Source organism: Mobula birostris, chromosome 7 (genome assembly GCF_030028105.1).
Source record: "Mobula birostris isolate sMobBir1 chromosome 7, sMobBir1.hap1, whole genome shotgun sequence".
Taxonomy (NCBI): domain Eukaryota; kingdom Metazoa; phylum Chordata; class Chondrichthyes; order Myliobatiformes; family Myliobatidae; genus Mobula; species Mobula birostris.
The window spans coordinates 106,762,871-106,785,093 of record NC_092376.1 but is presented as its reverse complement, the minus strand read 5'-3'; the positions used below and the strand labels follow the sequence as shown (position 1 = coordinate 106,785,093).

Sequence of the window (22,223 nt, the reverse complement as noted above, 5' to 3'; positions counted from 1 at the left end):
GCCCAGGTATTCGTTTCCATCTCAATCTCTACATGATCTCAAAGCCTACTGCAACCCTTTGAGGAAATTACAAGCAGGGTAGACAAAGGAGATGCAGTAGACATGGTGTACTTGGATTTTCAGAAGGCCTTTGACAAGGTGCCGCACATGAGGCTGCTTAGCAAGATGAGAGCCCATGGAATTACAGGGAAGTTGCTAGCATGGGTGGAGCATTGGCTGGATGGCAGAAAACAGAGAGTAGGAATAAAGGGATCCTATTCTGGCTGGTTGCCGATTACCAGTGGAGTTTCACAGGGGTCGGTGTTGGGACCGTTACTTTTTATGATGTATGTCGATGATTTGGACTACAGTATTAATGGATTTTTGGCTAAATTTGCTGATGATACAAAGATAGGTGGAGGAACCGGTAGTGTTGAGGAAACAGAGAACCTGCAGAGAGACTTGGATAGTTTAGGGGAATGGGCAAAGAAGTGGCAAATGAAATACAATGTTGGAAGGTGTATGGTCATGCACTTTGGTGGAAGAAATAAACAGGCAGACTATTATTTAGATGGAGAAAGAATTCAAAATGCAGAGATGCAAATGGACTTGGGAGTCCTTGTGCAAGATACACTAAAGGTTAACCTGCAGGTTGCGTCAGTTGTGAAGAAGGCGAATGCAATGTTGGCATTCATTTCTAGAGGTATAGAATTTAAGAGCAGGGATGTGATGTTGAGGCTCTATAAGGCACTCGTGAGACCACATTTGGAGTATTGTGTGCAGTTTTGGGCTCCTTATTTTAGAAAGGATATACTGACATTGGAGAGGGTTCAGAGAAGATTCACGAGAATGATTCCAGGAATGAAAGGGTTACCCTATGAGGAATGTCTGGCAGCTCTTGGTCTGTATTCCTTGGAGTTCAGGAGAATGAGGCGGGTTCTCATAGAAACATTCCGAATGTTAAAAGGCCTGTACGGATTAGATATGGCAAAGTTATTTCCCATAGTAGGGGATTCTAGGGCAAGAGGGCATGACTTCAGGATTGAAGGACGTCCTTTTAGAACTGAGATGCAGAGAAATTACTTTAGTCAGAGGGTGGTAAGTATGTGGAATTTGTTGCCACGAGCGGCTGTGGAGGCCAAGTCATTGGGTGTATTTAAGGCAGAGATAGACAGGTTCTTGATTAGCCAGGGCATCAAAGGTTTTGGGGAAAAAACAGGGGAGTGGGGATGACCGGAAGAATTGGATCAGCCCACGATTGAATGGTGGAGCAGACTTGATCGGCCAGATGGCCTACTTCTGCTTCTATGTCTTATGGTCTTATGGTCTTATGATGCAAACAAAATAAACATATTGCCTCAGGAAAGCAGCATCTGCCAGCAATGATTCCCACTACCTGGCCCATGCTTTCTTCTAGTTGTTATTTATTGATTTATTTATTTATTGATTTATTTATTGATTGATTGATTGATTGAGATACAGCATGGGATAGGCACTTTCAGCCCTCTGAGCTGCACTGCCTAGCAACCCCTGATTTAGCTGTAGCATAAACACATGACAATTTGCAACAACCAATTGGTATGTCTTTGGAATGTGGGAAGAAACCAGAGCACCTAGAGGAAACCCACACAGTCACAGGGAGAACGTACAACCTCCTTACATTACAGACACAAATACTCTTTTCAGTAGATGCTGGTTCACCTGCAGAGTTGCTCCAGCATTTTGTGTCTGAAACTCCTTACATTGTCAGGCAGGAGGTACATTCCAACTCAGGCCAACATCAGGCAGGCACTGGAGGGACTTGTATCATAAGTGCACCTTATTATCTGCTAATTTATTTGTGGCAATATTACTTTAGGTGTAGTGTGTGCGTTATATGTACTGTGCTGTGCACCATGGTCCAGAGAAATGTTGTTTCATTTGGCACTGTGGAACTTGAACTTAAGTTTGTAAAGGCCCAAATTAGTCACAAGGCCCTGAGGGAATCATGAGGTTACATGTCAGTGGGGTCAGAGGTCCATGCACATTTGTATGTTGAGGCTTGAAGGCCAAACCCATGATTGGAAAGTGCAGTTGGTGAAGTCTGAAGTTGGAGGCCAAATCGCTGTGAGGCTGGGAGTTAGTGGACAAAGCTGGAGGCATATAAGCAGCCTGTCCTGGGTTTGGAGGTCTGTCTGTGTGTGTGAGCGGGAAAGGGGCTTGCTTTGCTGTTGTTGTTGTTGCTGCTTGTGTTGTTCTGCAGAACTATGCTAGTGCCAGGATGTGTGATGATGCATGCTGCCCCCAGCGTATCTTTTAGTGCACTAGCTGTTAACACAAGCAACAGATTTCTCTGTATGCTTTGATGTACCCGAGATAAATAAATCTGAATCTGAATTTTTTTGAACCAGCCTGCTCAACTTTAACCCTACCTCAACAACACTACACACCACCTCATACCGCTATGGACTTATCTCTGATTGTAAATACAAGAGAATCTGCAGATTCTAGGAAATCTAGTGGAACACATACAGTACAAAATACTGGAGAAACTCAGCAGGTCAGGAAGCATCTGTGGAAAGGGATAAACAATCAATGTTTTTGGCTGACACCTTTCATCAGGACGGTCTCCGACTTTTTTTTCTACTTATCTCATGTCTTGCACGGTCTTTTCTTCACTGTCTTGTATAATTTAGATACAAATTATGTATAATTTATGCTCTGTGTGTTGTCAGAACCTATGAGCCTGTGATGCTGATGCAAGCAAACTTTGCATTGTACCTGCAGCTCACCTGCCACACTTTGCCTCCTTCCAGTTCAGGTTTTCACATCTGCCTCTTGCTGCACCAACTTCCCTAAACCCCTGAATTCCTCAACCCTATTTCTCACCTTCTCAAAATCAATCTTGCTGACTCTATCAGCCTAAGCCAAGTGGCGTTTCCTTGCCACCACTCTCTGTGACATTTCAGCGGACAATTTTCACATTTATATTAAAGCAGGAAGAAGTTGAGTCAGTTTTACAAACCTTTTTTGGTGTCTGTACTTCAGTGTAGATCACTGGCTGTGATTCACTCTCCAACTCTTGCCCTGAGTCCATAAAGAGAAAGAGATAAATAATGTGAGTTCAAGTGTTCTTTAAGCCCCAGGAGAACCCAGACTGAAATAGGGACATACACAGAGTGAACCACATCCTCATCCAATCATCCAACGTCCGCCTGCTGCAGGTTTGTTTGTGGCTGGAGGTGGGGAATCCACCCTCGCAGTAAAGTTTCTGGCTAACACAGAACTGCTCAACGCTATCTGAGAGACTGGTTTATGCGAAGGTGGTACAGCTGGACGATTAACTTGAATTTTATCTTTAACTTTTTGTGTGAACATCTGCTCATCACTGACATTTCCTGGTTTCACTTCACTCTCTTTATAAAGAACCAAAAAATATTGTTAAGTTAAGGATAACTCAGTTTAACATAAGGAGAAACAGATTTAGCAGTGAAACATTCTGTAAAATCAGGTTGATTGCCCATTGACACTCCATGCTGATAAAGATAAAGGGATCTAATACCAACCACAAGGAAATCTGCAGATGCTGAAATTTCAAGCAACACACATAAAAATTGCTGGTGAACTCAGCAGGCCAGGCAGCATCTATAGGAAGAGGTATGGTTGACGTTTCGGGCCAAGACCCCTCGTTAGGACTAACTGAAAGAAGAGATAGTAAGAGATTTGAAAGTGGGATGGGGAGGGGTGATTTATCTTTTATTATTATATATTTTTTCTCTCTCTCCTTTTTCTCCCTCTGTCCCTCTCACTATACTCCTTGCTCATCCTCCAGGCTTCCCCCTTCCCTCTTTCTTTCTCCCTAGGCCTCCCATCCGTCCCATGATCCTCTCATATCCCCTTTTGCCAATCAATTGTCCAGCTCTTAGCTTCATCCCTCCCCTTCCTGTTTTCTCCTATCATTTCAGATCTCCTCCTTCCCCTCCCACTTTCAAATCTCTTACTATCTCTTCTTTCAGTTAGTCTTGACGAAGGGTTTCAGCCCGAAACATCGACCGTACCTCTTCCTATAGATGCTGCCTGACCTGCTGCGTTCACCAGCAATTTTTATGTGTGTCGGATCTAATACCAAACATGGATTGGTATAATTTCATCTGTGCAGACTAATTCAACAACTCTAAGGGTAGTGGACCTTATGGTGCGATGGCTTTTCAGTTTTCACACTTGTTTGGATAAAAAATTTAAAGAAACACTCTTGCCTGCACTTGATTTTGGAATTACCAATGATTATCTCACAGCCACAAATAAAAGTTAGGTCGAGCACCTCCGCTCTAGCCACCAAAAGTGGAATTTCTCGGTGGCCAACCATTTTAATTGCTATCCCCATTCCCATTCTGACATGTTGGTCCATGGCCTCCTCTTTTACCATGATGAGGCCAGTCTCAGGGTGGAGGAGCAGCACCTCATACTCCATCAGGGTAACCTTCAACATTGATTTCTCTTTTTGGTAATTTTTTGTTCCCCCTTCCCTCTTCTTCTAGTCCCCACTATAGCCTCTTACACCTTCTCCTGGATAGGTACATGGAGCTTAGAAAAATAGAGGGCTATAGGTAATTTCTAAAGTAAGTACATGTTCAGCACAGTTTTGTGGGCCGAAGGGTCTGTATTGTGCTGTAGGTTTTCTATGTTTATCCTCACTTGCCTATCACCCCCCCCCCCCCGTGTCCCTCCTTCTTCCCTTTCTCCCATGGTGCATTCTTCTCTTCTATCAGATTCTTTCTTCACCAGGCCCTTTACCTTTCTACCAACCTGGCTTCACCTATTACCTTCCATCTAGTTCTCCTTCTTCTCTCCCCACTTTTTTATTCTGACATCTCCCCACTTCCCTTCCAGTCCCAAAGAAGGGTCTCAATCTGAAATGTTGACTGTTTATTCATTTCCATAGATGCTGCCTGACCTGCTGAGTTTCTCCAGCATTTAGTGTGTGTTACTCTGGATTTTCAACATCTGCAGAATCTCTTGTGCAAATATTTCGAGTGTGGGTTTGAATTGGAACTGGTATATTATTGTCACATGTACCAAAGTACAGTGAAAAGCTTGTTTTGCATGCTATTCGTATGTACGAAATCATTATGCAGTGCATTGAGATAGTACAAGGTAAAACAATAACAGAATGCAGAAAAAATGCAACATCTACAAAGAAACTGCAGTGTAGGTTGGGTATAAGGTGGAATATCTTAGTCTATAATCCAAAAAACGAAGAATAGATCTATATGGAAAACCATAGTCACCAAAGTCCGCATTGGATATGGTACCTAGACAGACAGATAAGATGGAGGAACATAATTAGGCCATTTAGCCCAGGGGTCCCCAACAGAGGGGTGGCAGTGGGGGAGGGGGGGTGTTCAAGTTCAACAGTGCGTGACAGCCAATGAGGAAAGGTGCAGCTGACGCATATCGTTTCATATCGCCAAATCATATCGTTTCCTCGGGGCCTGGTAGTACATGCTTTGCGGCCCGGTACTGGTCCACGGCCTGGTGGTTGGGGACCACTGACCCACTGAGTCTGCTCCACCATTACATCATGGCTGATATATTAGTTCTCTCAACCCCATTTTACTGCCTTATCCCCATCTTTATGAGGCAGATAGTAAGGTCAAGTGTCCATCTTATTCTACCAGAGCACCATGCGATATGTAGGGGTAGAAGCTGTCCTTGAGACTGATGGTACATGTTTTCAGGTTTCTGTATCTTCTGCCGGATGAGGGAGGTTAAAACAGAGAATGCCCAGGGTGGATGGGATCTTTAATTATGCTGGCTACTTTATTGAGACAACACGAAGAATAATGCGCCGATCTGTGTCCACAACTTTGCAGTTTCTTCAGTCATGCATAAAACAATAGCCATACCAAGCTATGCTGCATCCAAATAGTATATTGTATATTACAAGAATTTGAAGTATAGTCAATTTGTCTGTGCTATCAAGTCTTTTTAATTAAAAAAAAGTTTTCAGTTGTTTTTGACCAACACAATTTATAAGACATTCTGATCCTAGGCCCTACTATGTAACTGATACAAACTCCTCAGTTCTTTGGGCCTGTGCGGACACCAGACAGCATTGGGCTCCAAGGTTTTTAGAGCACCTGAATTGACTAATTGTTGTTTAACGACAGTCACTAATTGTTCAGAGTTCCTTCTGTTTTTCTCGAGCAAGTTGCTCTTTGTAATGTGGCCTTCTGGTGTCTTCTGTTGAACCTCATTAAGTTTACTTTGATCACCTTAGGGTTCTGTGTTACTTGGATTATTTAAGTGGAAGCCCCACTAGCGCTAATCGCACCACCTCAGTTTTGAGAATGTTGCTTCTCAGGATGTTGCTTGGCTGAGCCGTTGATGTTCTTTTGGAATTATTATGAATAAACTCTCATCGCCATCTTCATATCATGGTCTGGCTTTTCTATGCACTTGGGTTCTGATCTTGCCAATGCACATCACGACAAATGTGTCTATTTTTATTCTTCGAGGGTCATTGGATAGTAGACCTTACTTTATGGTTGGGAACAATGCAATTAGAAACATAGAAACATAGAAAACCTACAGCACAATACAGGCCCTTTGGCCCACAAAGTTGCGTCAGACATGTCCCTACCTTAGATTTACTAAGGTTACCCATATCCCTCTATTTTTCTAACCTCCATGTACCTATCTAAAAGTCTCTTAAAAGACCCTGTCGTATCCGTCTCCACCACCATTGCCAGCAGCCCATTCCATGCATTCACCACTCTCTGTGTTAAAAACTTACCCCTGACATCTCCTCCATACCTACTCCCAAGCACCTTAAACCTGTGCTGTCTTGTGGCAGCCATTTCAGCCCTGGGAAAAGGCCTCTGACTATCCACATGATCAATGCCTCTCATCATCTTATACACCTCTGTCAGGTCACCTCTCATCCTCCGTCGCTCCAAGGAGAAAAGGCCGAGTTCACTCAACCTGTCTTCATAAGGCATGCTCCCAATCCAGGCAACATCCTTGTAAATCTCCTCTGCACCCTTTCAATGGTTTCCACATCCTTCCTGTAGTGAGGTGACCAGAACTGAGCACAGTACTCCAAGTGGGGTCTGACCAGGGTCCTATATAGCTGCAACATTACCTCTCGTTATGTTACTTGATGTTACTTCTGCTCTCTGAATTTATAACAAACAAGCAATCTGCTGGAAGAACCTAACAGGTCAAGCAGCATGTATGAGGCACATGGAATTGTCAATATTTTGTGTCAAAACCCTGCAACAGGACTGATGTATAATTTATTGCTTCAGATTCTAGCATCTGCAGTCTCTTCTCTCTCATTTCATCTCATTGCCTGTATCTGTTCAGGATTCCGATCATCTTGTAACCTGTTTGGAATTCTACTTTGGTAGATCTGGGTTTTGCTCAGGAGGATGAAATGAGTGATTGTGAGTTGCTTACCTCCCCATTTGATCATTTGTTTCATGTATTTATTAACTTTTGATGCCACTTCAATGAATATAAGGATGATATAAAGTATCAAAGTTCAAATAAATGTACTTTGAAGTATGATATTTGAAGTAAGATGTAGGGCCTAGTAGGGTCTTATTTCCCCAGCAACTGGTTCTATCCTGACTGCCAGTGTTGCTTGCATGTTGTTTGCATATTTACCCTTTGACCCTGTTGCTTTCCCCCGGTACTCTGGTTTCATCCCACATCTCAGAGATGTGCTTGTTGGTATGTTACTTAGCTACTAGAAATAGAGCCTAGGCAGGTTAGTGTAGGGGAATCTGGGGGTGGAGCAAGGAATGATGATGGGCATTCAGGTGAAAAGAGAAATAGTGTAGATGGGTACTGATGATTCCCCGGAGACAACTTGGATTCTTTAATATTCCACAAGGAGTGTTTTATGGGGAAAGATGTTATCCCATACATTCACGAGATCACATCAGATGTGAAACACACAACGGTGAACCATTGTGAGAGAACAGCAGTTGTATCATTTGGACAGACAGGAAAAGACTAGGAATTGAAACTATTACATTTTATTCTTAGTGCAGTTGACTTACATTGCAAAATGATAATCAAATTACAAAGCAAGTGTGTGAGGAATGAGTATTTACCATAGTGACCATGGATATCCTTGGGATTCCCAGCTTGTGGAGCTCAACAGCTCTTAAAGCAGATGGGTTTCACAATATTTTAGCTACATCATCTCCAGGAGATCATTCGGGTCTCAGGAGATCAAGTGCATATCCACCTTCCTAGATTATCTCGGATTTCTACTCCCTGGGGAATATTTGGGAACCCCACTGCCTAAAGGTTATTTAGAATTGACATGATATTGCCTCACATTTTCAAGAAGTTGAAGAGATCATGGTCAGAACAGGTATTCAGGCCGAACCCAACAGACCCGATCTGAATTATAATCACAGTTTGAATAGCGTATACTGTAAATGCATTGAAATAATAAATAGGGCACTATGAGAGGAGGTTACATTTCCCTTGTTAATTAGTTGTATATCTTGCATAGTTTTATTCAAAACATTGTGAATAGGTAATCACTTGATGTGACCTAATGGCTTGAATTTCCATTGCAACAATTAATTAGGTTTTAGTTTAAATCTGCAGCCTCAGCGGTAATGTCCAGACTTATTCAGAAGGCAGATGCGTGAAGCATCATCAAATCTAAACATAAATTAAAGGGATGTATCCCATCACAATAATGAACAAATATTCATATATTTATCGTATTTCAGATACCTGCTTTGCCCATGAATTATTTAATTAACATTCAGAAAATAGTTTCTTTGCTTAGACGGTGAGCACAAATAGCTGGCATTTGAATGGTCAAGATGGCGACCATGGCATGATGGTTATCACTGGCCACAACAGAGCTCCATCCCTGTTTGGAATAGCTATATGAGAGAAGTTCTTGGATCATGCAACACTCATGGATTGCATTGTTGACATGAAGAGGGCTCATCATCTGTCGAAGTGTCCTCTCTGCCTAATGAACCCGTGGAGTGGATCAGCACAAAGCTTACCTTCAATCACTTCCTTCTTGCGCTTCCAAGCCACAATTACGAATATAATGATGACAACAGCACCGCTGGCAATGATCCCAACAACCAGCAGCAATAGTTTTGTAAATGAACCTACCAATCAGAATGGCAGAGTTAAAGACAAATCAGATTCATTCAAACAGACCACCTTATGTATGAATACAATGATCAAGGGAGTGGAAAAGGGATATAAATTGGTCACAAATACTGTATTTATGTGGATAGAAACTTATTCAAGTTAGCCTTGCCCTTAAGTTATTCTTCAAACTTGCACGCTGATTATATGGTAATGACATTCTGTTTTAGGCTGCATTTTTCATTATCATAGGGTTATAGAGAGATACAACATAAAAACAGGTCTTTTGGCCCACTAAGTCTGAATCAGCCCAATCTTCTCCCAATACATTTTATTCTCTCCCACATTCTAATCAACTCCCTTATGAATCTCCAAACATCTAGAAACTAGGGACAATTTACTGTTGCTATTTTACCTGCCAGTCCATTTTGAATGTAAGACGGAAAGTGGAACACCTGAAATCTATATTTCAGGGAAAACATGTTTAATTGGAAAGGTTGGGTACAGATTGAACTGAGGCAGCAGGGTCCAGGCCCCAGAACACATCGAAGCGACAGAATCCAATCAGAAAGGTCAAGTGGTGGAGTCGAGGCCCCAGAACACAATTAAGTGACTGCACCCTATGTTTAGAGGATGATTTAGGCTCTGGGCTAGATTGAAAAGGCCAGCGTTTCAGGGCCTGAGGTGAGGGATGGGCTGGTCCAGCTCACTGCTCCACACTGTTTACTCGGTTCTGCACTGAACTAGGGGTCTCCGACTTTCTTTGTGGACTTCAGTTCAGAACACTATTTGCTCACCGTTATTGTTTGCATGATTTGATTTTTTTTTTCTTTTCTCTGCACATTGGGGTGTTTAACTGTCTTTTCATTATGAGCTCTTTTTGGTTCTTTTGTTTTGTGGCTGCCTGTTAGGAGGTGAAAGTTAAAGTTGTATAATGTGTATATACTTTGATAATAACGTACTTTGAACTTTGAACATGGAAACTCCACACAAACAGCACTTGAGGTCAGAATTGAACCTGAGCCACTGCAGCTGAGGCAGCAATCCTATCAACAGCACTATCATGCTATCCTGTGCATTTATCCTTTGGGTAAAATAAGATTGAAGTGACAATGGATGCAAAATGAGGTGATCTATCTCATGCCATTTTGCAGTATTTAGTGGGTTTTGGGGTCCAAAAGCAGCATTCTATCAGATGGGAAAATCAGTTTCAGGTAACCTTAGCTGTTTGCTCTGTTATTCATAAGAGTTTGATAAAGCTGTAGCACAGAGATCTGTCTGCATATCAAAAGGTTCCACAAAAATTATCTTCCAGATTAGGAAGATCTCCTTGGAAGAACAATTTTGGACATTTGAGGATTGTACAGGTAGTGAGAATCCTTATGGGGTAAATGCAGGAAGCTGAGCTCAAAGGCAGCAGTAGTCAGATAACTGGTGCAACAAAGTTCTTCCTTAAATAAGGGCTGTAATAAATGACCTGATTCTAGAAACTTGATTTGAGAGGCAGCTCGTTCAGTATGACTGGTATATACCTTTTAAGTTTCCTCCCAATCAAATAAACTCATTCAGCTCTCCTCATCTATATCTCTTTACCCTTCCCTGACCTGCAGAGATTGAATATTTCCTCGGATACATCAATAAAAAAGTTTAATGGTATGGAGAAGCCAAAGTTGTTCCAAGAGCATGAAGAGTTATGAAGAGTGTGAACTATTAATGGTTTGATGAATTACAGAATGAGAAGCAGTTCCCAGTAACAGTAATCAGAAATGCAGATTTAAGATGATTGGCTAAAGAAGTTGAGCCTGCAAGAGAAATCTGTTGGTTACAGCCAGCTGACATGATCTGGAATGCAGCGACTGAATGAGTGGTGGAAGCAGACTTGGAATATATTTCAAACAAATTGAGCATAACTTTCCAGAGACAGAATTTGAAAGACCATGGCATAAGATCAAGTTCTGGGTCCAACTGAAGAGCTGTACAAAAGTGCAGGCATGGATATCATGAGCTTATTCTGAGTTGTAACACCCAATGATTCCACAATACTCATGCCTGCCATCTTGTTCAACTGCATCACCTCCATAAGGTTCCCCATTCCTAACACTGCCAATGTGAAAAGATTTCTGTAAAACTGTTTATCTGATCTCGAATCATTGTAGGTTTTCCCACATTGATTTTTTTTCCAGATTCATCATATCAAAATTCTTTATTTTTTTTTCTTTTCACCTTCCTTTTCCAATGAAAAATATCCAAAGCTACTTAACCTCCAAGCTGCATCTTTCCAATTTGTGTAATATATTATCAATTATACAGAAATAAAATTAACAGTGCAGTATTTGTTTTCTGTAAGGAAATCACAATAGAACACAATGCTCCAGGTGTAGTCTAATCAATATAGGCGTCCATTAGTCTCATGAGACCATGGATTTGCATCTTGGGAAGTTTCCAGGGTGCAGGCTTGGGCAAGGTTGTATGGAAGACCAGCAGTTGCCCATGCTGCAAGTCTCCCCTCTCCATGCTACCGATGTTGTCCAAAGGAAGGGCATTAGGACCCATACAGCTTGGCACCGGTGTCGTCACAGAGCAATGTGTGGTTAAGTGCCTTGCTCAAGGACACAACACGCTGCCTCAGCCAGGGCTCGAACTAGCGACCTTCAAATCACTAGACGAACGCCTTAACCACTTGGCCACGGATTTATATTATATCAATATAAATCCAATAATACTGATGCTTTGATGATTCAGACCAGCATATTGTTCTATAACTAATTCTTTAAGTGCTCAATTTTCAGAGCTCAACATATCAGTGCTAAAACAGTTCCTGATGACTGAGTCAATCACGAGGGGTGATTGATAAGTTCGTGGCCTAAGGTAGAAGGAGTCAATTTTAGAAAACCTAGCACATTTAATTTTCAACAGTCTCCTCCTACATGTACACACTTAGTCCAGCGGTGTGGAGCATACGGATCCCTTCTTTGTAGAAGTGGGTCACAGCAGGGGTGATTGATAAGTTCATGGCCTGAGGTAGTGTCATGGTCCGGTCCGAAGTCCACATTCCAGTTCACGGTCTGGTCCGCAGACTCCAGACTCCGGGTCTTCCAGCTGTCCTTGGTTTTGGTTGGACTTAACCATAAGCACCTGATGCTCATCTTGGGGCTGGGAATATAAGTGGCCCTGGGATCGAGTGTGGTTGTCTTGTCAGTCTCCCCTTGCAGTAACCCACCTGTGGAAGGCTAGTGTAGTCATCGAGATATGAATTTGGTTGTTCCATAGCCCGCTGAGGTTACTGGCTGCCTTGAGTCTTGGAGCCACCCCGGACTTAGCTCCCTTCCTGTCCCTTGCCTCCGTCAGGTAAACCAGGCCATTTGCCGTTACCCTGCGGTTAGTTCTGTCCTTCCTGTCCCTTACCTCCATCGGGTAAGCCAGGCCGTTTGTCATTACCCTGCAGTTGGGTCTATCCCTCCCTGTCCTTGCCTCTGTGGGGTGGAGTCCCGTGTCCTGCCCAGGAGTCGCCTCTAAGTACCCTTGCCCCATCATGTCCTCGTTGAGCCTCCAGGAACCCGAGCCTCGCCTCGTCTTTGCCCATTCTCCGGGTACCTGAGCCTCACCATGTTTCACCTGATCTTGCAACTTTGAGCCCGAGTCAAGACCCAGGTTCTGGGTCCGTGTCCAGTCTCTGGCTCGGAGTCCACGCCCATGCTCCTAGTTCCAAGTTCCATGTCCTGGTTCCGCTATCCTAGTCAAGTCCTAGCCCAGGCCCTGCATCCTTGTCTCGTCCAGGGCTTGTGTCATGTCCAGTGTCCTTTCTTCCCCACTTCCTTTGCTTCCTTGTCACGCTTAGTTATGTTCCTAGTGCTTCAGTGTCTGTGTCTTGCATTTGGGTCTGTTCCCAATGTTCCCACTATGACAGAACAGTCCAACCAGACTTGGACCCAGCGACACGGACACTGTCGTCTACCTCCCATCACCCTGGGTTCCCTCCTGATTGTTTACATCCACCCCCTCCACACCTGCCTAAGTCATCCTTAGTCCTGGAGAGCTTCTTCGGTTGCCCGGAGGCTCCCACAGAAGGGGTGGGGGGTGGGGGGCTGCTGTCATGGTCTGGTCCAAAGTCCGCATTCCGGTTCACAGTCCGGTCCGCAGGCTCCGGACTCCGAGTCTTCTGGCTATCCCTTGTTTTGGCTGGACTTAACCATAAGCACCTGATCAAGTGTGGTTGTGGGGTTGTCTCTTCAGTCTCCCCTTGGAGCAACCCACCGGTGGAAGGTTAGTGCAGTCATCGAGATATGGATTTGGCTGTTCCGTAGCCCGCTGAGGTTACCGGCTGCCTCGAGTTTTGGAGCCACCCTAGACCTAGCTCCCTTTCTGTCCTTTGCCTCCATCGGGTAAGCCAGACCGATTGCCGTTACCCTGCAGTTGGTTCTGGCCCTTGTTGTCCCTTGCCTCTGTCAGGTAAACCAGGCCATTTGCCATTACCCTGCAGCTGGTTCTGGCCCTTGCCTCCATTGTGTAAGCCAGGCTGTTTGCCGTTATCCTGCAGTTGGGTCTATCCCCCCCTGTCCTTGCTTCCGCGGGGTGGAGTCCCACATCCTGCCCAGGAGTTGCCTCTAAGTACCCTTGCCCTGTCATGTCCTTGTCTAGCCTCCAGGAACCCCAGCCTCGCCACATCTTTGCCTGGTTTTGGGGTCCGAGCCTGAGTCAAGACCAGGTTCTGGGTCCTTGTCCAGTCTCTGGCTCGGAGTCCACATCCAGGCTCCTAGTTCATAGTTCCTTGTCCGGGTTCCCTGTTTCTTGTCCATGACCTAGCCCAGGTCCTGCATCCTAGTCCTGTTCCTAGTACTTCAGTGTCTGTGTCTTGCATTTGGGTCCATTCTCAGTGCCTCCCACTATGACAGGTAGAAGGAGATGAGTTACTAACTTCAAACTTTCTGCATTATCACTCAGAGTTGAACTGCACGTGCATGTAACGAGAGCGTCTTGGACCTCCAGATGGTCCACAGCAGAGGTGATTGATAAGTTCATGGCCTTAGGTAGAACGAGATGAGTTATACAGCTCTTGTTACATGCATGCGTTGTTCAACTCTTTGAGTGAAAATGCAGAAAGTTTGAAGTTAATAACTCATCTCCTTCTGCCTTAGGCCACAAACTTATCAATCACCCCTGCTGTGGATTCCACTTTCTGGAGGTCCAAGACGCTGACTTCTACAAGGAAGGGATCTGTATGCTCCATGTCTGCTGGACTAAGTGTGTAAATGTAGAAAAAATAAATGTGCTAGGTTTTCTAAAATTGACTCCTTCTACCTTAGGCCATGAACTTAACAATCACCCCTCGCATAATTGTACTGTTAGTGTCTACTTATGTTATATGAAACTATTGGTACTAACAGGATAAAGATTAATTAAATGAAATATATTAAAATACTTACTCTTTGTTAACCAAGAGAACTTGTTTTACACTTACCAGGTGGACACCTCTCTGTTACCGATACTCCATGTTTATTCTGAGCTAGGCACGAAACACAAAAGCTTGCTGTTGTTTCCAGTTTCAGTGTACTAACTGTATGAGTGCCATTGAATTCTGACTTTATACTGACCCTGGGATCAGTGAGATTTATACTATCGTCACTGATCTTCCATGTGATGACTGCAGGCGGACTCGCCTCAGCAATGCACTTGTACAGAAGTTCCTGGCTGATTGTGACTTTGTCTGGTTTGTCTGCAAAATAAAATTAAAACTATTGTTTAGAAAGATTGAAGTGTGGTCTTAGTGTGCTCATAGTCTAAGTTTAGTCCTGACTGTGCAGGTATGGATCTCATTATAATTTTGAATGTTTGTTGCAGATTAACTAATCTCACTCGGGACTTGCTGATGTTCCCTCCAAAGCCTCTGGGTTAAATAAGCAATCAAAATGCAGATAAGGTTTCATTTCTGATTATGCTTATTTATCTGCACAGATACATACAGCATTGTTTGCTTATCTGAACTGCATCTGTCAGTGTGTCTGAGTGAAATGCATATGTGTGTAATATACTCACTTTCTTAGAGTCAGCCTGAAAGGGTCAGATATAAATGACTGAAACTGACATAAGATGGGACATTCCCCAGTCATATCTATATAATTTTTCCTTCCAAATACTTTTCTTCAACATGGAGATCAGAAAAAACCCAAATACTCACATTGCACATTAATTTCTACTTCTGAAGACAAACTCCCTCCTAAGTAATTTGTAGCCATGCAGTTGTAGAATCCAGAATTCTTCCTTGTAATTTTTTGGAATAATATATTGCTGCTTTCGATATTCAATATCTCTGTTTTGTTTGAGGAATGGTCCTTTTTGTACCAGGTATAGTTAGCTTCAGGAAAACTGTTCCCAACACACACAAGTGTAACACAGTCACCTTCTTTTATTTCCTCCTGTGTTGCATTCACAAGAAGGGCAGTGTCTTTTGGAGGATCTGAATGTACAAGAAACAATTGTGGTCAATGACTTTTGAATGACATGAAACATTTCAGGACAGTAAATACAGGGTACCTGCTGATAAATTCTAATTTTGAAACAAAAATAGAAGATACTGGAAGTATTCAGTGGGCCAAAAGATTCTCCGGAGGGAGAAGTAAAGTTGATGTTTCAGACTGATGAAATTTTATTTATTCATTTATTGACATAACGTGCAGAATAGACCCTTCTGGCCCTTTGAGCCACGCCCACCCAGCAATGCCCCCGATTTAACTGTAGTCCAAGCATGGGGCGATTTACAATGACAAATTTACCTACCAAATGGTATGTTTCGGATTATGGGAGGAAACGGGGGCACCAAGAGGAAACCCAAGCAGTCACGGAGAGAACGTACAACTCCCTACAGGCAACGATTGGAATTGAACCTGGGTCAGGTCGCCTGCACTGTAAAACATTGTGTTACCCACTGCACTACTGTGTCGCCCATCAGAACAGAATGTTCACCCAAGACTAATGTAATAACTCTCTCTACTAAAGCTGTCTGATCCATAGAGTATTTCCAACACTTCATTTACCTGGTAGCTATTGGAATGACAACGTAATGGGGAATTGGAGATGTTGGTTCCTTTACAGTTAATCGCCACAATTGTAATAGATGCCAGTTATCTTCTTTCTCTAGATTCCACTGCTGATTCAACTGTCTTTAGGAGCAGCAATCTAAGTATGCGTACTGTGCAAGGAATACACCATGTGTAAGGAATACATTGTATGTATATAGTGCAAGGGATACGCTGTATTTATACAGTGCAAAAGATACACTGGATGCACCTATTGCAAGGTATATATATTATAGGTGTATTTACGCATAACATTAGTATCAGTTTTAGAAAAAAATTGCTATTATAGTTTTAATCCATTCACTTGCTTAAATTACCATTACAGTTATATCACCTAGTGTGGGCACGTGGCCAAGTGGTTAAGGCATTGGACTAGCTACCTGAAGGTCGTGAGTTTGAGCCCCAGCCAAGGAAACGTGTTGCGTCCTTGAGCAAGGCACTTAATCACACATTGCTCTGCGACAACACTGGTGCCAAACTGTATGGGTCCTAATGCCCTTCCCTTGGACAACATTGGTATCGTGAAGAGGGGAGTCTTGCAGCATGGGCAACTGCTGGTCTGCCATACAACCTTGCCCAGGCCTGCGCCCTGGAGAGTGAAGACTTTCCAGATGCAGATCCATGGTCTCGCAAGACTAACGGATGCTATATCACCTACAGCTGGAAGGTAAATTGTTGCTAATAAATACTATCTGTAGGGGAAAAATTCTACTGCACATTTATGCACATGATAACAATTTTTGTACACCAAGATTACAACTGCGTTTAATCTTGTACACTCTCTTAAGTAAGAGAACTAAGCTTGTTTTATGGGAAACCCAGTACCTAGAGATACTGAGCTAAGAATTGCCTGTTCCTGGACAAAATGATGTGGAGTCACAGTGCCATAATAAACAGAAATAGCCCCTTAGGCCCATTGAGTTCACAATAAAAATCAAACACCCATTTACACACATCCAACACTAATCCCCTTTTATTCTCTCCGCATTCCCCTTGATTCCTCACCAAGATTCTGCCACTCATCTGCACTCTAGGGGGAAATTACAGTGACCAGACCTGAAAATCCAGCTTCAGCCCCAAACTCTTTGGGCTGTGGGAGGAAGCCGGAACATGTCAGAGAAACTGAGGCACTCACTCCCCCCAGGGAGCGTCAGAGCTCGTGCCTGGTCACAGTCCGTACTAACTAATTAACTAATTGTGCTGCTATGCTCTTATTGCTGTTGTTTTCCATTGCGATTAAAGATAACTCATCTACACACTCCAGATAAGTGTCCTCCCTGCTTATCCATTGCCTTTCAGCCTCCTGATGTATTACGCCATTCTGTTATAACCTAAATATCTGCTGCATGAACAGAGGGCTGAACAGTATCTGCATGTGAGAGGAGGTAGGGCAATTCTCTTTATCCTCCCCACAACCCCACAATTCCCACAGACGCTGCCCAACTCATTGACTTCCTCCGGCAGATTGTTATTTCAACAGAATATCCCAAGTTCCAGCATCTGCAGCCATTCTGTTTTCTCTTGTGTAATTCATTGGCTTCCCTCGGTCCATCTGGGCAAGCATCTGCAGTTTGTTAGGCATGCTCGCTTTTTTCTTATTTATCTCCAAATTGTTTGAATGCTTTTGTCTATGCAACTTACCTATGAATCCCATCTCCTGCTGGATCTTAAAACCGTTTCTATTTTCACCCTCCTGAATCTGTGGCACTTGAATATTATAAAAGGATTGCTGTCCTCTTCTTTGATTATGACATCCTCATCTCTGTCCTCATAAGAGTATTGATTCCTCAATCATTACAGACTGCTACTACCTACATTACCTCCCCCATCCTCCAAATTCCAATAATTCCTTCAAAGTACTATCCTCATGACCATAATGACAAAGCCTCCAAAAAATCATTCTCTCCAAAAGAATTTCCGCCTTTAATGCAGTCCAGAAAAATCACTCTTTGACAACAGTCCTAATTCTGTGATTCATTTTCTAGTTTGATTTGATAATGCCCCTGTGAGGTACTGTGTGATGTCCTGCTGTATCAAGATGGTAGTTCCTGGGATTGGATATTTGTGCAAGCAGGAGACACGAAGAGGCCTCAGGGCCAGTGAATCAGCAGAACCTGGAGTCTGGAGTTCCATCATAAGCTATTCTGGGGGTCAATGCCAATAATAAAACCCCAAAGGTAGACCAGAAGTCTGAAAGTTGAAGCCTGATGGCCAAACACTGGGGACTAAATGCTGGAGCCCTGCCCTGGAGTTGGAGGACTGTCTGCATGTGTGCGTAGGTGGGAGGGAGGAAGGGGCTTGTTTTGCTGCTGTTGTTTTTTCCTTGTTGTGTTCTGTGTTGTTTTGCCAAGCATGGTGGGTGCCAGAAAGTGCGAGGACACATGCAGTCTGCCCCAGTGCATTTTTAGGTGTGTTGGTTGTTAACACAAATGACACATTTCATTGCATGTTAACATGTACATTTGATAAATAAATTTGAATCTGCAGTATCGGAAAACATGAGCCTTCATCAGCATGCCTAGATCTACTCTGATCACTCCAGCCTCTTCACTTTACCATAGGGACATGATGATGGAATTTTATTCTCCCTTAGTTTTGGCAAATTTTGAATTAGCATTCCCGTTTGGGTCAAAATACCACAATACTCTTAAACTGACCCTCAGTTACATATCTACTTTGACCCTCTTTTCAGTTATAACATGGCTGAAGTAATTATTTCATGTCTGTACAACAGGAGCAAATGGTTCACCGACTGGCTTACTTTGGAGACGTAAGAAACTGGAATCTGGAGCAAAACAAAAAACTACTGGAAGAACTCAGAGGGTCAAGCAGCATATGCTGAGGCAACGGGATGCTGACTTTTTGGGTTGAGACTGTTGTGACTGTGATCTAGGTTACCGGAGGGATACTAAAACTGGTGAAAAAGAGATCTTTATTCAGCACAACAAGCAGACATCATTCTGAACACAAAATAATCCGCAGATGCTGTGATCAAAGCAACACTTTCAGTACGCTGGATGAACTCAGCAGGTCGGGCAGCATCAGTTAGAAATGATGAGTCGACGTTTCGGGCTGGAACCCTTCATCAGCACTGAAGAATGAGAGATGGGGAAGGATCTGAAGAATGCTTGTAGCTTCAGTTGAAAGACCAGTAATTTGAAAGACAAAGGGGTGGGGGAAGGGAAGCATTGACATCATAGCCCTGAAAACAATGGGTAGTAGAAGAAGGAGGTGGAACCATGAGGGAGCTGGGGGAGGGGGTAGAGTGAAATAGGGATAGAGGAAGGAAGGGGGAGGGAATTACCAGAAGTTGGAGAATTCTATGTTCATACCAAGCGGCTGGAGACTACCTAGATGGTATATGAGGTGTTGCTCCTCCAACCTGAGTTTAGCCTCATCATGGCAGTAGAGAAGGCCTCTATTTCATCTCCTCCATTTCCCGCACTTCGGCCCTCACCCCATCCTCCCGCAACCACAACAGGGGCAGAGTTCCCCTTGTTTTTACCTACCACCCCACCAGCTTCCGGATCCAGCACATTATCCTCCGCAACTTCCGCCACCTTCAACAGGACCCCACCATTAAGCACATCTTTCCCTCTTCACCCCTCTCCGCTTTCCGCAGGGATCGGTCCCTCCGTGTCTCCCTTATCCGCACGTCCATCCCCACTGATCTCCCACCCGGCACTTATCCCTGTAAGCGTAAGTGCTACACCTGTCCCTACACCTCATCTCTTGCAACCATTCAGGGCCCCAAACAGCCCTTCCAGGTGAGACAGCAGTTCATGTGAGTCTGTTGGGGTCACCTGTTGCATCCGGTGCTCCCAGTGCGGCCTCCTGTACATCGGTGAAACCTGACGCAGATTGGGGACCGCTTCGTCGAGCACCTCCACTCCATCCGCCACAACAGACAGGATCTTCCGGTAGCCACCCACTTCAACTCTGCTTTCCATTCCCATTCAGATATGTCCATACATGGCCTCCTCTACTGCTATGATGAGGCTAAACTCAGGTTGGAGGAGCAACACCTCATATACCGTCTAGGTAGTCTCCAGCCCCTTGGTATGAACATAGAATTCTCCAACTTCCGGTAATTCCCTCCCCCCTCCCTTCCCCTATCCCAGTTTCACTCTGCCCCCTCCCCCAGCTCCCTCATGGTTCCGCCTCCTTCTTCTACCACCCATTGTTTTCAGGGCTAGGATGTCAATGCTTCCCCTCCCCCACCCCTTTGTCTTTCAAATTACTGGTCTTTCAACTGAAGCTACAAGCATTCTTCAGATCCTTCTCCACCTTTCATTCTTCAGTCCTGACGAGGGATTCCGGCCCAAAACGTCGACTCATCGTTTCTAACTGATGCTGTACGACCTGCTGAGTTCATCCACCAGACATCGTTCTGAAATGCTCTCTGTAGAGGCTCACAAACCCGAAGGTACATCACAATTTTATACCCTTCAGATCAGAGGTAACGGTAGCTGATATAATACATTTTTAATAGAGTTCAATGCAATGACATTGTTTCCTTCAATATTATGGGTTGACAATGCTTCCTTTGAATTGCTCATTTACAGTGACAGTCACCTGTTTAAACACCTTTGTCACAAAGTAATTCAGATAAATAGTGGAAAAGCTTATGAGACTCAGAGACTACCCCGACCATTAATGTTGGGTGTTTGGCAGGAATCCCAGACACCCAACATTACTGGTCGGGGCAGTCTCTGAGTACACAAATATTATAAGTACAGAAAAACCTTTGAATATCTATATCTGTGACCATGTTTGATATGCTCAGTGTCAACCTCTGTCTGGTCTGCCAGCTTGAACCCAGTAACAATGGTGCAAATAACTTAGCCATGTTGCCTGATTTGATACAAGACAATTAACACAACTTAATGTTTTTACGTTTGGCTCTTGCATTTTCAATCTCTTAGTGTGTGGAACAGCCTGTGCTGCATTGTTCGTTCAGTGGTTTGCTCTTTTGTTCCTGAATATTACTTTTGAAGGTTGACTAATAAGCACTAATTAGTCTCACACTTAATTAATAGCAATAAACCTTGGCAAGTGGTTCTCCTTTGATGTAAACTGCACATTTATAAACATCAGAGAATACTCAAGTATAGACATATTGGAATCACAAAATAACCTAAACATCAAAATTATCTGGAGATCATTTACTCTTTCTAACTGTTCCCACATTCAATTTGAGAAAGGCCAATCCTATATCATATCCTTCATGTTCTTGCTCTCTCCCTGTACAACATTTTCTGTATGGTATTTGTAGACACAAGAATTTCTATTGAAACAAATAGATAGTTGATGTTTCCGGCCGAGACAATTCTTCAGGACCCTTCTGACTTGAAGAAGAATCTCGGCCCGAAACGTCAATTATCTATTCATTTCCATTAATGCTGCCTGACCTCCTGAGTTCCTCCAGCATTTTATGTGTGTTGCTTTGGATTTCCAGCATCTACAGACTTTCTCATGTTTAAGAATTACTATTGTATGGTTGTAAACAACAAATCATGTGAGTTATATCACACAGAATACTTATAGTAGGCAGGAGTGAAATTCCACATAGGCATCCAAAGCATACCATATGCAGGTGTTGCCTTCTGAAGGTAATATCAACATAAACCATCTGATTGTTTAGACAGAAATTATCCGGTGCTGCCCATAACACTGAGCACTTAATTCAACATCCTTCCTGTATTTACAAGAGAAACAACTGCATGTGAATATAAAATACACCACCAGCATGCACGAGGTCAGTTTTTCGATATATAATTCATTCCTTCTAGATTTAAGGAAGTTATAAAAACACACATAAGGCACTGACTTCAGTTTTAGCCTAAACTACAGTGAGCTCAACAGGACACAACTATTACACTTCATGTTGTTACAAGATGTGATGTACAATATAAGGGTATTGCCATTTGTTCAGCTGATGTTAATTTTTTCTATTGATTAAGATTGATCTGTAATTCTCAGTCAGAAAGTATAAAGTCTACACTGGGAAATTACAAATGAGAGAAAATCTGCAGGTGCTAGGAAATTACA

At 43.3% G+C, this 22,223-nt stretch overlaps 1 protein-coding gene across 3 annotated transcripts in view; it reads right to left on the bottom strand.

The window, feature by feature from the left end:
- LOC140200786 (B-cell receptor CD22-like) overlaps window positions 1-22,223 on the bottom strand; it is a 50,323-nt gene that overhangs the window by 9,121 nt on the left and 18,979 nt on the right. For all 3 annotated transcript variants that reach the window (XM_072264394.1, XM_072264393.1, XM_072264395.1), the window contains 4 exons: window positions 15,275-15,553; window positions 14,558-14,812; window positions 9,006-9,116; window positions 2,984-3,045 (listed from right to left, as the gene is read on the bottom strand). In XM_072264394.1, the coding sequence (XP_072120495.1) occupies window positions 2,984-3,045; window positions 9,006-9,116; window positions 14,558-14,812; window positions 15,275-15,553 (707 nt within the window). The remainder of the gene's footprint in view (window positions 1-2,983; window positions 3,046-9,005; window positions 9,117-14,557; window positions 14,813-15,274; window positions 15,554-22,223) is intronic.